At 40.8% G+C, this 14,473-nt stretch overlaps 1 protein-coding gene across 2 annotated transcripts in view; it reads right to left on the bottom strand.

The window, feature by feature from the left end:
* MPL (MPL proto-oncogene, thrombopoietin receptor) overlaps positions 1-14,473 on the bottom strand; it is a 28,838-nt gene continuing 14,365 nt past the window's right edge. The window contains exons 6-14 of one of the 2 annotated variants that reach the window (XR_014025809.1): positions 9,589-9,718; positions 8,007-8,164; positions 7,675-7,817; positions 5,159-5,315; positions 4,937-5,024; positions 4,745-4,838; positions 3,694-4,132; positions 2,850-2,922; positions 2,497-2,624 (exon numbers count right to left, since the gene is read on the bottom strand). Coding sequence is in view for 1 of the 2 variants with exons in the window: in XM_081322637.1 (XP_081178763.1) it covers positions 2,196-2,624; positions 4,745-4,838; positions 4,937-5,024; positions 5,159-5,315; positions 7,675-7,817; positions 8,007-8,164; positions 9,589-9,718 (1,199 nt within the window). In the remaining variant the exon portion in view is untranslated. Of the gene's footprint in view, positions 2,625-2,849; positions 2,923-3,693; positions 4,133-4,744; positions 4,839-4,936; positions 5,025-5,158; positions 5,316-7,674; positions 7,818-8,006; positions 8,165-9,588; positions 9,719-14,473 lie in introns of both variants that reach the window. The other variant, XM_081322637.1, reaches the window with a different exon arrangement.

Here is a 14,473-nt window from a genome sequence, read left to right as displayed (position 1 = left end):
TTCGAGAAATTTGGTTTTATTTTTTATTACCACTAGATATAATTGCCATTCTGCTAACAGAATATATCTTTAAATGGGGAACATACCAGGAAAATGGGAAGTACTTACAATATGCAGTCTCGGATCCCAGTTTTTCTTTCCTCGCTTCAACCTCTCCAAGTGACAAGAGAGAGTACATTTATATTCAATATAACGGGTCCCCAACCCGTGGTCTGTGGACCAGTACCGGGCCATGGCATGCCAGCAACTGGGCCACACAAGCAAGCAAAGCCCCATCTGTGGGGTGCAGGCAAAACACAAAACCATGTCCCCTCTGGTCCGTGGAAAAACCTCTCCACATAACCAATCCCTGGTGCCCAAAAGGTTGGGAACCTCTGCAATATAACATCTTCAACTCCCTGCCAGGCGTTGGAATTGACATTTCCGACTCTCTAGCTGACGTTTTATTATAAAAGTGATATATACAATGACACCTTAAAATAGCTATTTGTATTTTCCCATTCAGAACAGTTTTGGTTTCTTCACATATGTGGCAGGTGGCTGTGGTCATCCCATTGACTACAATACTGTTTCAGCTGTCCATTTGCTTCATTCAAAAATACCCTTTGCTTTGGGCCTTTCTGCGGACTTTCTATCAGCAGTAGAGCTTATGTAAGGCCCTTTGAGGCTTTATGTTAGTTTGACCCAAAGTACTTCTGAGGAGCCCAGGAATCTGTGCCATTAATTTTTTTAAAAAAATTCCATTTATATCCCGCCCTTCTCCGAAGACTCAGGGCAGCTTACAAGCTTAGCAGTAGCCTTCATTCTATGTATATGCCTGCTTATTAGGGCTTTCACACACACCCCAGTGGCATTATTACAAAGTCAACTTAATTGCCCCCAACAATCTGGGTCCTCATTTTACCTACCTCGGAAGGATGGAAGGCTGAGTCAACCTTGAGCCTGGTGGGATGCGAACCTGCACTAATTGCAGGCAGCTGGTGTTACTTAAGGAGGCATTAGCCCACTGCTCCACCAAGGCTCTTTAATTGCTGTATTACATCTCATGCACTTAATTTGCTTGCTACAAGCAAGCATCAGAACAGAACTATATAACTATAAGCAGAATTTACTTATCCTTTACTCCAAGAATGATTCCATTAAATATTGGGTCATTGTTATCCTACTTTTAAAGCAAAATGGATTTTAAAATGTTAGTGAAACCTCTCTGGAGATGGTAAGAAGTGCTTTTATGACACTGAACTGTGTGAATTCCTAAATTTGATCCTCATGAAAAAGAAAAGTTCATTTAACTGCCATGAATTAGAGCAGTTGCATTATTCAAATATTTACAAGCAACCATGGCAATGCAAATAGTAACAGCGAATCCTAATCTGTAAAGGTCAGTAGTAATGTGTGCCATATTTAAAATCAGTGAAATAAATCCGACTATTACAGTGACCTAACAGAGTGGTGCTTTTTTCACAAATTGTATTTTAGTCCTCAGCATGGTATATTTTCTATTTTGATCTATTTCTGGTTATGCTAAGCAGTTGTGTTACTACAATTCTTTCATCATTTCTATAAAACATACTTTGCAGGAAGATAGTTGATCCTATTTCTTCAAAATGGAAAAGGTATTTTAAATCTTGTTTTATTTTAGCTGACGTACAAATCACTGGGACACAGCTGCATAAGAATCACTTTGTTTTTGGAGATCTGTGGTTACCAGATGCAATGTGGACATGTCTTTGGATAAAGTTCCACATTCAACTCCATATCATAATCCAATGCTTGGGCTGGTAATTTGAGGCCCCAGATCCTCAAATCCTTTTGCAGCAACCAAAGTACCCTTTGGCCACCACTACCAGAATTTGGCAGTATGATTCCCTGCCATTCAGAAATGAGAAAACAAACCTTGTAGTGTGAGTTTTTTCCCCTTTTAACCCCCCCCCCCAAAATGAGTCCTGTGTGAATACAGTTCCAGTCACTTTGCATCATTGCCTTCCAAAAATTCAAGGTAGTTTTTGGCCATGAAAAATTGCCCAATCTGCTCTAGTACAATCAACTGCTAAATTCAATTAGTCCACAAGGAACAGATTTGAGGAGTACTGGCTAAACAGCTGCCTTACAATTGAAAATTGCCTGTATTGTATTACAAACTTCCATAGGGCCTAATAATTTCTCATAGTGCTGTCCTCTAATGATAGACACAATCAGCCCATTAGCAAATATGTTTGGTTTGAAATGTCAGTGACAGATGTGGTTTGGTCATCAGAAATTTCCTGCCTTCTTTCTTCTTTAATCTCTGATGGTGCATTCAACAAGGTGAATGGAATTATTTGGGTCATTGGCTCTGATGTTACGTGTAGATCATGCTCCAAAGAATGTGGGAAAGCATTTCCATTATCATTTGTGTCATCAAAGTATTCATTTTCATGGTGGCTGCTTTGGGGATTGTTAGAACTCAGCACCATGTAGTGCTGGTGGGAAGAAGGTTGGCTGCCCCATTCTGTCTGTTCTGCCAAACTCATATCTAGCAAAGGATCAAAGCTTCGTGTTTCCAGGGGTTTCTCAGATAGTACTTCCAACAAGCAAGTCAAAGGCACATCCTCCAAAATTTTGTTGCAAAATAAAGCATTTACCTAAAAGTTCAGAAAGAAACAATCAGAAACTCAAAAGGGCCTCTGGTTTATTCCATCCCTCCCTGACATTCACTTTATGGGAAACTGGATGAAATAATGTGAAAAACAATAAAAGGGCAATGTACTCCAACTAGGAAAAATTAAAAATCACAAAAAGTTCTACCCAGGATTTAGCATGTACTGTAATCTGAATAAGGGAGACTTCTAAGCACTCGCTAACATTACCTCATTTTATTTCTGTCTCCGTCTTCACATACATCACAGTTCACAAATGGGATGGAACTGAAAAAGTCTGCATCTTGGAAAAGTCAGGTGAGAAATCATTTTGCTCATATTGTTCCTGAAATCTGGGTAAATACATGTGAAACTCGAAAAATTAGAATATCGTGCAAAAGTTCATTTATTTCAGTAATGCAACTTAAAAGGGGAAAGTAATATATGAGATAGACTCATTATATTCAAAGCAAGATAGTTCAAGCCGTGATTTGTCATAATTGTGATGATTATGGCGTACAGCTCATGAAAACCCCAAATCCATAATCTCAGTAAATTAGAATATTGTGAAAAGGTGCAATATTCTAGGCTCAAAGTGTCCCACTCTAATCAGCTAATTAATCCGTAACACCTGCAAAGGGTTCCTGAGCCTTTAAATGGTCTCTCAGTCTGGTTCAGTAGGAATCACAATCATGGGGAAGACTGCTGACCTGACAGTTGTGCAGAAAACCATTATTGACACCCTCCATAAGGAGGGAAAGTCTCAAAAGGTAATTGCAAAAGAAGTTGGATGTTCCCAAAGTGCTGTATCAAAGCACATTAATAGAAAGTTATGTGGAAGGGAAAAGTGTGGAAGAAAAAGGTGCACAAGCAGCAGGGATGACTGCAGCCTGGAGAGGATTGTCAGGAAAAGGCCATTCAAAAGTGTTGGGGACTTTCACAAGGAGTGGACTGAGGCTGGAGTCAGTGCATCAAGAGCCACCACACACAGACGGATCCTGGACATGGGCTTCAAATGTCGTATTCCTCTTGTCAAGCCGCTCCTGAACAACAAACAACGTCAGAAGCGTCTTACCTGGGCTAAAGAAAATCAGACCTGGTTTGTTGCTCAGTGGTCCAAAGTCCTCTTTTCTGATGAGAGCAACTTTTGCATATCATTTGGAAACCAAGGACCCAGAGTCTGGAGGAAGAATGGAGAGGCACACACTGCAAGATGCTTGAAGTCCAGTGTGAAGTTTCCACAGTCTGTGTTGATTTGGGGAGCCATGTCATCTGCTGGTGTTGGTCCACTGTGCTTCATTAAGTGCAGAGTCAACGCAGCCATCTACCAGGAGATTTTGGAGCACTTCATGCTTCCTTCCGCAGACAAACTTTATGGGGATGCTGACTTCATTTTCCAGCAGGACTTGGCACCTGCCCACACTGCCAAAAGCACCAAAACCTGGTTCAATGACCGTGGGATTACTGTGCTTGATTAGCCAGCAAACTCGCCTGACCTGAACCCCATAGAGAATCTATGGGGCATTGCCAAGAGAAAGATGAGAGACATGAGACCGAACAATGCAGAAGAGCTGAAGGCCGCTATTGAAGCATCCTGGTCTTCCATAACACCTCAGCAGTGCCACAGGCTGATAGCTTCTATGCCACGCCGCATTGAGGCAGTAATTGCTTCAAAAGGGGCCCAAACCAAGTACTGAGTACATATGCATGCTTATACTTTTCAGAGGTCTGATATTGTTCTATGTACACTCCTTGTTTTATTGATTGCATGTAATATTCTAATTTTTTGAGATTGTGGATTTGGGGTTTTCATGAGCTGTACGCCATAATCATCACAATTATGACAAATCACAGCTTGAACTATCTTGCTTTGCATGTAATGAGTCTATTTCATATATTAGTTTCCCCTTTTAAGTTGCATTACTGAAATAAATGAACTTTTGCACGATATTTTAATTTTTCGAGTTTCACCTGTATGTCCACAGAATAATGCAAGATTCTCACAAAAAGTATATCGGAAGGAGTTAAAAAACAGGAATGTTCTTCTTTTTTGGTAAAAGGATAGCCTAATTCTGCTTCTACTGCCTTACTGCATTAGAAGTAATACAATAACAAGAAAGTCTTGCCTGCTGCTGCTGCTGCTTGCCATTATCCTGGAAGAATCCATCTAAGACACAGTGTAGGTCTGGAATGCGTGGCCAGAGCTTTTGTTTCACACTACTGTTAACAAAGAAATACAGATGATCGCAAAAGGATAACAACACGTATCCCAAACTATGTTTTTTGTTCAATGGCTGAGCTGCACAGAATTCAGTTACCTGTAGTTGGAGAGGCAGGTGAAGCCCAGTCCCAGCACAAGTCCTGCACACAGTAAGAGTGCAATGGCCACAATCATAATCACCGAATCTAAAGTAGAAGCACATGGTGGTGAATTTGTGACTCTTCTTTCTTGAGGCTCGGCAGTCTTTGTTTCATTTGTCAAGTATTTTCTCTCCATATCTAGCAACCTCTCTCCAGTGCACATTACTGATGTTGCTTACCTGCACCAGCTGGGACTTCAACACACACTAATTCTGACCAGGTGCTCCAGTCTCCACGGAACTTCTGGCCATCTGGCTGGGTACGCAGCTGAAGGCAGTAGCGATCCTGGGTGGCTAGATGAATTTCACTGGTGTTTGAGTACTGCACCTGTAGAATCTACCCAGAAAATGGCCCCATCATGTATACTCTACTAATCAGTTTCCTCGGCTTCATACCCCCAAAATACAGAACAGCTGCAATGAAAAGAGTGACACATGGCTAGTCCCCACACTTAACAATGATCAGAGCATCCCCATGGTCATGTGATCAAACTTCAGGTGCTTAGCAACTGGCATGTATTTATGATGGTTGCATCATCTCAGGGTCATGCAATTGCCATTTGTGACTTTCCCATGCAACTGCCAACAAGCAAAGTCAATGGGAAAACCAGATTTGCTTCACAGCCACCCGATTCAGTTAACTGCAGTAATTTGCTTAGGAACAGTAGCAAAAAGGTCATAAAATCAGTTGCAATTAAGTCAACTATTGCCTTGCTTAGCAATGAAAATTCTGGTCCCAATTGTGTAATAACATGAGGATTTTTGTACAGCAGTACTTAGGTATTATTCTACTGACTAGCAGGGGTAGGCAACCTTGGCTGTTTTATGACTTGTGGACTTCAACTCCCAGAATTCCTGAGCCAGCATGGCTAGCTCAGGAATTCTGGGAGTTGAAGTCCACGAGCCACAAAAGAGCCAAGGTTGCCTACCCCCTGGACTTGGTCATGGTTTTTCCTCTGATAAAACACTCCCCATACTTCATTTACTAGGGTATGAATTGTAGTGTTGTTCCCTAGATTATGGCATGTTTGAAAAAGGGGAGGAGGTTTTTTTTTATTCCTAAGCTTTTTAAAACTTATTTTGTTAAGCTGTCATACAGTTCTGGTTGCCTTAGTTGTATTTTGAGCCAAATAAAAAAGTATGGCATGCATTCATCTCATTCTATAGTAATGGTTCCATTTAGACATTATTACTTGAGCCAGAAATACAATCAATTTTTCTATACATTCCAAAGACTAGTAGATCAGCTTGTTTGGAGAGATTTGGTGTCCTGTTTCTGGAAATTGACTTATCTATTTCTGCAAGTATCGTTCAGAACTTATCAAGATGCATCTATTTTCATACCTATTGACCAAACTACCCAGTTCAAAATTGGCAATATGCTAGTATTTCACCTACATATTTCGTAGGATTTTTAAAATGTAATAGAGGAATGGCTGTAAAAAACCTGAAAAACCTTTGAGAGTGTAGATTGAGGCCCCACCTCTTTTTATGTGTATTGTGCATGTAGGATACATAAAAAAGAGACACAGAATTGCAGCCCTAATTTTGATTTTTTGGACTCCTCCCTTTGTGCCTCAAATTTACTTTTTTCCATTTTTTTCATATCAACCTTCCATTGCAAATTTCCCTCATAGCCAAAAAAACTCTGTCAAAACCGTTCTGCATTCATTAGTTAATTGAATAGAAATACAGGTACTGGAAAAAATGTGGAGTGACAGTAATTTCCTTTATTTATGAAACTGGAGTAAGGGTGTTTATGCTAATAGCAGTGAGACAATGCTAATGTTTGTTGTTTTCTTTGGTTGGCCATCTGGAGGAAAAGCATGGATTGGCTGATTGGTATTTTGAATTCCCTTCTTCAGCTCTGGAGACAAAGACTGTAGTAGGCCTGATTCCAGCTGATTCCTCAGGAATTGGGGATATGAATCTGCCCTTACTGCCCAGAAGCTTTTTAAAATCTTCAATTGAAATCATCCTTTTTGTAATTTAAGGTCACAGGTAGTCAGTCCTTGCTTAATGACTGCTCTGTTTAGTGAGTCAAAGTTATGACAGTGCTGAAAAAATAACTTTGCAACTGGTGTCCACATTTATGATGGTCACAATGTCCCTGCAGTCTTGTGATTGAGATTCAGGTGCTTTGAATGATCATCAAAGTGTACCATGATCATGCAATTGCCATTTGAGCACCTCACAGTTAAAGTCTGACAAGCAGAGTCAATGGAGAGGAGGGCGATAAACTCACAAGTCTTGTGAGGTCTCACTTAAAAAAATCATATGTGATTTGCTTAAGAAACTGTGACAGAATTGATGTCATAAACCTATTTGATCATACAATGTATTGCCTAATGACCACGGGAGCTCCTTGTCCCAATTGTATCAGTAATAAATCTTGGAATAGCCAAAAATAAATGGTTACTGTTTTTAATTTGGATATACTGTATGAAGAATGCTGTTATATCCCCACTCTCCTTTTACTCTTTGTATCCTTTTTTGTGATATAAGAAGGATATACAGTTCCAGAATAGGACACAACATTCCAGATGATTCTTGCCAAGTAAAATAAATTTAGGGTAGCGATTTCTTGCTTGGAAGCCATCGTTCTACATTTGCTTTACTGAAGCATTTATTTGCAACTATCTGGCACTGCTAATTTGATATCGCAAGAATATCTTCTGGAGGAGAAAAAGAAATACCTTCCACTTCAAGGTGTCCTGCACCGTATACTGTATCTGATATACCATGTGCTCAGCTATTTCTTCTAGTGCGGAGGCCCACTCCAGCTTTAGTATATTTCTGTCTATTGAAGCCTCCAGGATTCTTGGGGGAGCAGTGTGCACTATAATAGGAGAAAGATGATTGGTTAGGTCAGCTTAGCTTCATGGGGAAGCTAATACTGCAATATTAACAGTATTGCATCTTTTCTATTATTGCTGTTCTTTTGATGCTAGACTAGTCCAGGACAGCTCACTCTTTTGAGCTGAACGTCCTGATGGTGCTGAGGCCAGGAGATGCTGAAGATTCTTACCCACATGGTACAGTTTGAATGGCTCTTCAAAGTAGCTGAACTCTTGTTCCTTCTGGCTGATAGTCACCAGGATAGAAAGGTAATGAGTGTTGCTGGGCTGGAAGGTGCACGTGCAGGAAGCAGGATCTTCCTTCTTACATTTGTGCCAGAGTTGCCCTCTGAAAATTAAAATTGGATAATTGGATATCAGCAGTGATATGATGTTGAGTTGTCTGCTAGAACTATCTGAAGCTGCCTTGTAAACAGTTCTTAAATTATCAACCACACTTACACTTTCCTTGACTATTAGTACCCCCAATTTCCGTTTAAGCTTTCCCTCCAGTTTAGGCAATTCCACTAATCATATTGGAATGAATATGATTAGTGAGATCTACTAAGTTGTAAAAAATTCTAAAAAGTGCTACCATCTCTCCAACTATTCATCATCCCTGTTGCATTATAATTTTGAGCAGCCATCATCACCTTCTATTGATTGTCATAGGCCATTTGAAATAAATGTGAAGAAGATGCATTACCAGGGCCAAGATACAGAAATGATAGATGAAAACAGACTTTGCAGTACAGCCTTCTCCTAACCTATGAGGGTTTGAGACTTAGTAAACACTAAATAGTTTAGTTTAGTTTAGTTTAGTTTAGTTTAGTTTAGTTTAGTTTAGTTTAGTTTATTAGACTTATATACCGCCCTTCTCCCGTAGGACTCAGGGCGGTTCACAAGGTTTTTTAAAAACAATGCAACAAATTACAAAAATTAAAAACAATTAAAATAATTACACTAACCTTAGGTGAGGTTGTTGTGAGTGTCAAGCAACAAAGGAGCAGAACTGATGTGATTTCATTTTTAACTGCTGTATTAGGACTGGAGAAACAGGTTCAAGTTGCCATTCAACCCTGAAATTAGCCCACTAAGCTTTAATCAGCCTCTTCATTTCATCCTAACCAATTTCCCAGAGTTGCTGCTGTAACATAAGTAGCTTAGGCAGGAGAACTATCTATGCCACCAAAACAATTTGAAAGTAGGATGGGATTTGCAATAATTAAATGTTTGTATCCTTGTTTTGTTAACGTAAGCTACAATGCCCAGTGATGGGATTCAAGTATGTGCACAACCGGTTCTCTGTGTGGATGCCGCTTCCGGAAGTCCATTCTGGGCCTGAGCAACAAAAAAGTAGCTACCGGTTCTGCCAAAGTGGTGCGAACTGGCTGAATTCCACCACTGGCAATGCCTCCATGTGAGCTAGTTTGATGTAGTGGTTAAAGCATTAGGCTAGAACCCAGCAGATTTTGAGTTTTAATCCCAACTTAGGCACAAAACCAGCTTGGTGACCTTGGGTCAGTCATTTTCTCTTAGCTCTAGAAAGGAGGCAATGGTGAACCATTTCTGAAAAAACCTTGCCATGAAAATTACAGGGATATTTGTCCAGGCAGTGTCCAAGAATCAGAAACAATTGAACGGAAGAAAAAAAAATGCCTTCGGTGAAAACTGAAGGACATTACTTGGAATGGTACCTGGAACAGGAGCAAAAATTATGGGACAGAACAGGAAGGAGAAGACCTGGTGCTATTCAGTTGCCCATCTAGTCACCTTGTGCTGCTGCTGTTGCTTTCCATCCAGTACAAGAGGCTGTGAAAAGGGCCCAATCCCAGGGTCTTCTTGTTCCATTGGCAGTGCAGTTGATGCAAGTCTGGAGTGAAGCAGTGCAGACCAATCGCCTCTGTTCAGAAAAGAGAACAGATGTAGAACAATTTGACAGCACCTATTTTGTGCCCCACATGTTAAAACTATTTTCTTTGTTTTATATACAGTACATGTCCTTCATTTCAGAGTATCACCAATCCACAGCAATATCTTCTAAAACCTCTATGCCACTGAACTACACTCCCCAAATCTCTCAATATTGGGTATACTGAGTAAGGCTGCTTGGGAATGTGGCTCAGAACATTTGCAGAGCTCTGTCTATCTATCCTAAAGAGGCCCTTTATGCTGTTCAGAACATCTATTCTATTGCCTGCTTTACCTCCTTCCCCTTAGAAACTTTTCATGAATTTACTCTTCATTATAAAATGTCAAAAAACTTCATTAACAAGAAAATAATTATATTAGATTTTTTTTATTGCTGTGCCTTAAAAGCAAAACATACAAAGAATGGTTGAAGTAATGGATATTTCTAGTTCAATGACAAGGAGTGGAATATGACGTGGCTGGATGAAACACAGATGCAAACTAAGGATACATGACCACTGCTTGTCCAGAATGTGAAAAGTGAAAGGTTGTGACTAAACGGACTGCATGAGGTGATTGCCTTTGCAACATTCCCAGCCAGCTTCTGACAAGCGAAGCGTGGGTCTGCAGAAGAGTTATTGCCCTGAGCTGGAGGATCTGAGCCTGGCAAAGAGATACTGAAAAAAAGCATTGCATTTGGAATAGAAAACGGAGGACACCGATGGCCTCTCCCAAGGGGAAGAAAAGAAAGACGGCACAGTGTTCACCAAACAGTAAGGAAGATAGAACCAATACACAAAAACAACAGAAAATTGACAGTTTCTGTCAGCCTATACCATCTACAGTGGGTCGTGCATCCTCCCCCTTTCTCCTGCCGGATAGCTGCGAGGCTTTGGCATTGTTTGGGGATTCTTCCCTGGAGTGGGATCTGTGGGCGCAGCCTGAGGAGAGCTGGCTGAGAAGCCAGTTGAGAGGCTCGCTAATCCCTCTGCATAATTGGATGACAAATGACTCAGCAGTTTTAAGTGAGTTAGCTCCAAGCCAGGATAAGGGACTAGTGTTGGAGTTTGACAATCATAGTGGATCAGCTTTAGGGCTTGAAAACCAGCTAAGTGATAGCATAAAGGATTTCATCAGCTGGCACAGCATGCTCACTTCTCAGACAGTCTGGGCCATTTTTGACCAGTCTGCAGAGGTGCGTTTAAAGTTGGACTCTGTGATCAATCTTGTTGCTGCGGTACAGACAGAAAAGCTGCAGGTAATTTTGACTGATTGCCAGACAGAACGACCTGGTCGGATATCATCAATGGTGCGAACGAGGGAAGGAGTAAGTAGACAGCATATTGGCTGTAATGGCGGAAAAAAAGATGGTGAGCTGGATGGGCCTGAAATCCCATGGCACAGGTGTGTGGGGGAAGCAGGCGATTGTTGAAGGAGCAGATTGTATTGAACATATATAATTCTGAGATAAATGCGGGTAGATGGACTTCAAAAAGACGGATAGTGACCTCTTTGTCACAGCTTACTTGGAGTGACAAGGGGGCAATAGATCTGGTAGCATATGAATATCTTCCACAATGTGATAATTATTCCAGAATTCTTCTTAAGTTCAAACAACAGCTCTTTCCAAGTCTGCTCACGCGAATGAGAGGATTCTTGGTTTTTTACCAGATTTTACCAACCCGAGTTTTTTCTAGTAGCGAAGTCAGCCCGTTGATCCAGAGAGCCCCTAGGGAGAGTGGTGCAGCGCATGGGACAGCTGACTTGAAAAGTAAACGAAATAGGGAAAGTAAGTTGACTGAAATGGGGAGGAGATCTAGCATTACAAAGGAAATGTTGGCTGAGGGTTTGGTTCCAGCTACTGTGAAATTTCCTTCAATTGGCTTAATGCAAGATGAGATATTTGACTCTGCCTGCTTAAAAACTTTTTCTTTGCTTTCACTAACGGAGCAGCAAGAAGTACTTTAAAAACTTGAAGAGACGGGGAAGCTGCTGAAGCAGACCATTTCCTCTGCCCCCCCTTTGGTGCTGATAGTTCTGTCCCCATTAAGTTATGATGCAGTTCCGGAGAGTCAGCAGCTTATAAGTTTGGGAAGCCGGATATCTGCGTCTATACAGCATAAAGTGCCAGAGACAGCTGACCTGACAGTGCAAAGTGCCGGAGATGGAAGGTACCCAGGAAGGAATCTCCCAGTCCTCCTCAGTGGCAAAAATGATATCAAGAAATGACGTAAGCGCGGAGCCTCAAGTAAAATCATTTATTGTGGAGGCAGAGATTAATAGAACTTATGGATCTGCAAGCCTAAAAGCAACAGGCAAAGAAATGATGCCTAAACAGTCTTCTATGGAGCTCAGGCAATTAAATGGGTGTGTGAGCGTAAACGGGGGAGGACGGGTGGAAGAGATTATTCAAGAAGCCTGACTAGGAAATAGCGAGCAATCACTTTCTTTAAGAGTCCACTTCCTCTCATGGAATGTGGCAGGATGGAGAGGGAGTTGGTGCACAGATGATTGTATTAAATTGTTAAACAGGTATCATGTAATTGCCTTGCAGGAGACCTGGGTTAGTGGTGATGAGGCCCCAATTGAGCTCCCTGGGTTTAATATTTGGCAGCTGCCAGCAAAGAGGGTAGCTATAAAGGGAAGAGCTTCAGGAGGGTTGTGCATTTTGGTAAAAGCCGAATTAGGTTGGAAGGGAAACAAGATATGCTCGTGTGCCAGCCCTTTATTTTTTCAAGCAATCCATTTGGCATATGGAGGGAAGTCAATGGTATTTATAAATGTGTATGTCAATCCAGCAATGGGCGATCTGTGGGAGGCACTAGAAGTAAAGATATTAGATATACGTAAGAAATTTATAAAAACACCTTTAATTTTGGCAGGAGACTTTAATGCCCGTGTGGGTCCTTCGTTGGAGCCTTTTGTTGAAAATGGTACAATTCCAGATGGTTATTTACATAACCAACAATTATGGGACTCCCAAGATAGGAAAAAGAATAAAGATGGGGGGAATTTTCTAACAATGGTATACAACTGTAACCTTCAAATAGTAGGCCAGTACACAGAGGTTAGAAGGTACCCCATAACCTTTTTTGGTCCCAAGGCATGTAGCTCTATTGATTACTTCTGTGTTTCTCACAGTTTAGTGGCAGGGGCTACTTCGGTCTTGACGTCACCAAGGCCAGAAAGTGATCATCTTCCGATTGAGTTGTCCCTGGCACTCCCCTCTGATTTAAGGAAAAGGAACCAAATAATTCAACAAATAGGCTTCAACTTGGATATAGCCCAGGAGAGAAGGCTAACATGGAAGAGGGTTGATGGGAAAGCAGTGACAGAATTTATGAATTCATCACGTATGGAAGCCCTAGCGCATATATGTTCAAATAGTATGGGTGAACAAGAGCTTATAGTATATTTGTGGAAATATGTCAGAAATTGAAGCATTTTTTCATGACTACTAAGTCACTGGGCCAGTTTGATTCTAGTTACTCAACATGGTTTAATAATGACTGCAAGGAAGGGAAAAAACAGCTTAGGAAATCACTTAGGAGATACTTAATGAGCCCGAATATGGAATTACAGAAGAAGTATATTACCATGAGGCAGAAATATAAGCAGCTACTGAAGAGGAAAAAGTCTTCTTATATTGACGACTTATGGGCTGGCTTAGAACAGGCAGCAAAGCTGGCCTCACCCACACTCTTCTGGTTGGGGGTCTCAAAAAATATTAATGATAGAAAACCAATAAGTGACCCAAATATTACTGCAGAAAGTTGGGAGAGGCATTTGGCCACTCCAGCAGTTGCGGAAAGCTCTGATGAAGTGATATCCTCTCTGAGCTTGATACAGGGATATGAAGCCTTACCCCAGTGGGCAGAAGTGTCAATCACAGAGGTGAGGCATTTAATTTCTTCCCTGAAGACAAACACAGCTCCAGGACAGGATGCGCTCCCAGCATCGCTATTTAAAGAAAACATAGCCTGGTGGGCGCCTGTCCTGGTGGGTCTCTTTACTTTTATTAATAGAACAGGGCAAATTCCTGCCAGTTGGTGTACATCAATAATTGTTCCATTACATAAAAAAGGTTCTAGAGACAATCCGGATAATTTCCAGTTAATTAGTCTAATTGATATTTCAGCAAAAATTTATGCTAAGTATTTGCTTCATAAATTAGAAGACTGGATGAAGGGAAACAACATTCTAGCTGAAGAACAGTCTGGCTTCAGGAGCGGAAGATCCACAATGGACAACTGTTTTGTGTTGGACCATCTAATAACAAAGTTTAAGTTTTGGAAAAAACCATTGTACGTGGCATTTATACTGTAGACCTGAAGGCAGCCTTTGATACAATTGGTAGATCAATTCTATGGGATAAATTAGAGGCCATGGGAATAGAAAAGAAACTGCTAAATTTAATTAGATTGTTATACATGGAAACCCAGGTAAGAGTTCGAGTGAACAAAACAGGATCGGTAACAAATGCAATTCCAGTTAAGAAGGGCGTAAGACAAGGTTGCATTTTAGCCCCAACACTTTTCAATTTATATTTAAACAATTTTCCAAAATGTCTGGAAGACTTATCACTTCATGGGCCTAGTATAGGAACAAGACAGGTAAATTGCTTGTTATATGCCGATGATATAATTTTGCTGTTGGCCTCACAAGTGGGGCTACAAAGGTCACTTGGAAGGTTGGCAGCATATTGTATAAAAAATCATTTGACAATTAACGTAGAGAAATCAAAGGT

This window comes from Vipera berus, assembly GCF_964194415.1.
Source record: "Vipera berus genome assembly, chromosome: 3".
Classification (NCBI taxonomy): domain Eukaryota; kingdom Metazoa; phylum Chordata; class Lepidosauria; order Squamata; family Viperidae; genus Vipera; species Vipera berus.
This window is presented reverse-complemented; position numbering and strand designations above follow the sequence as displayed.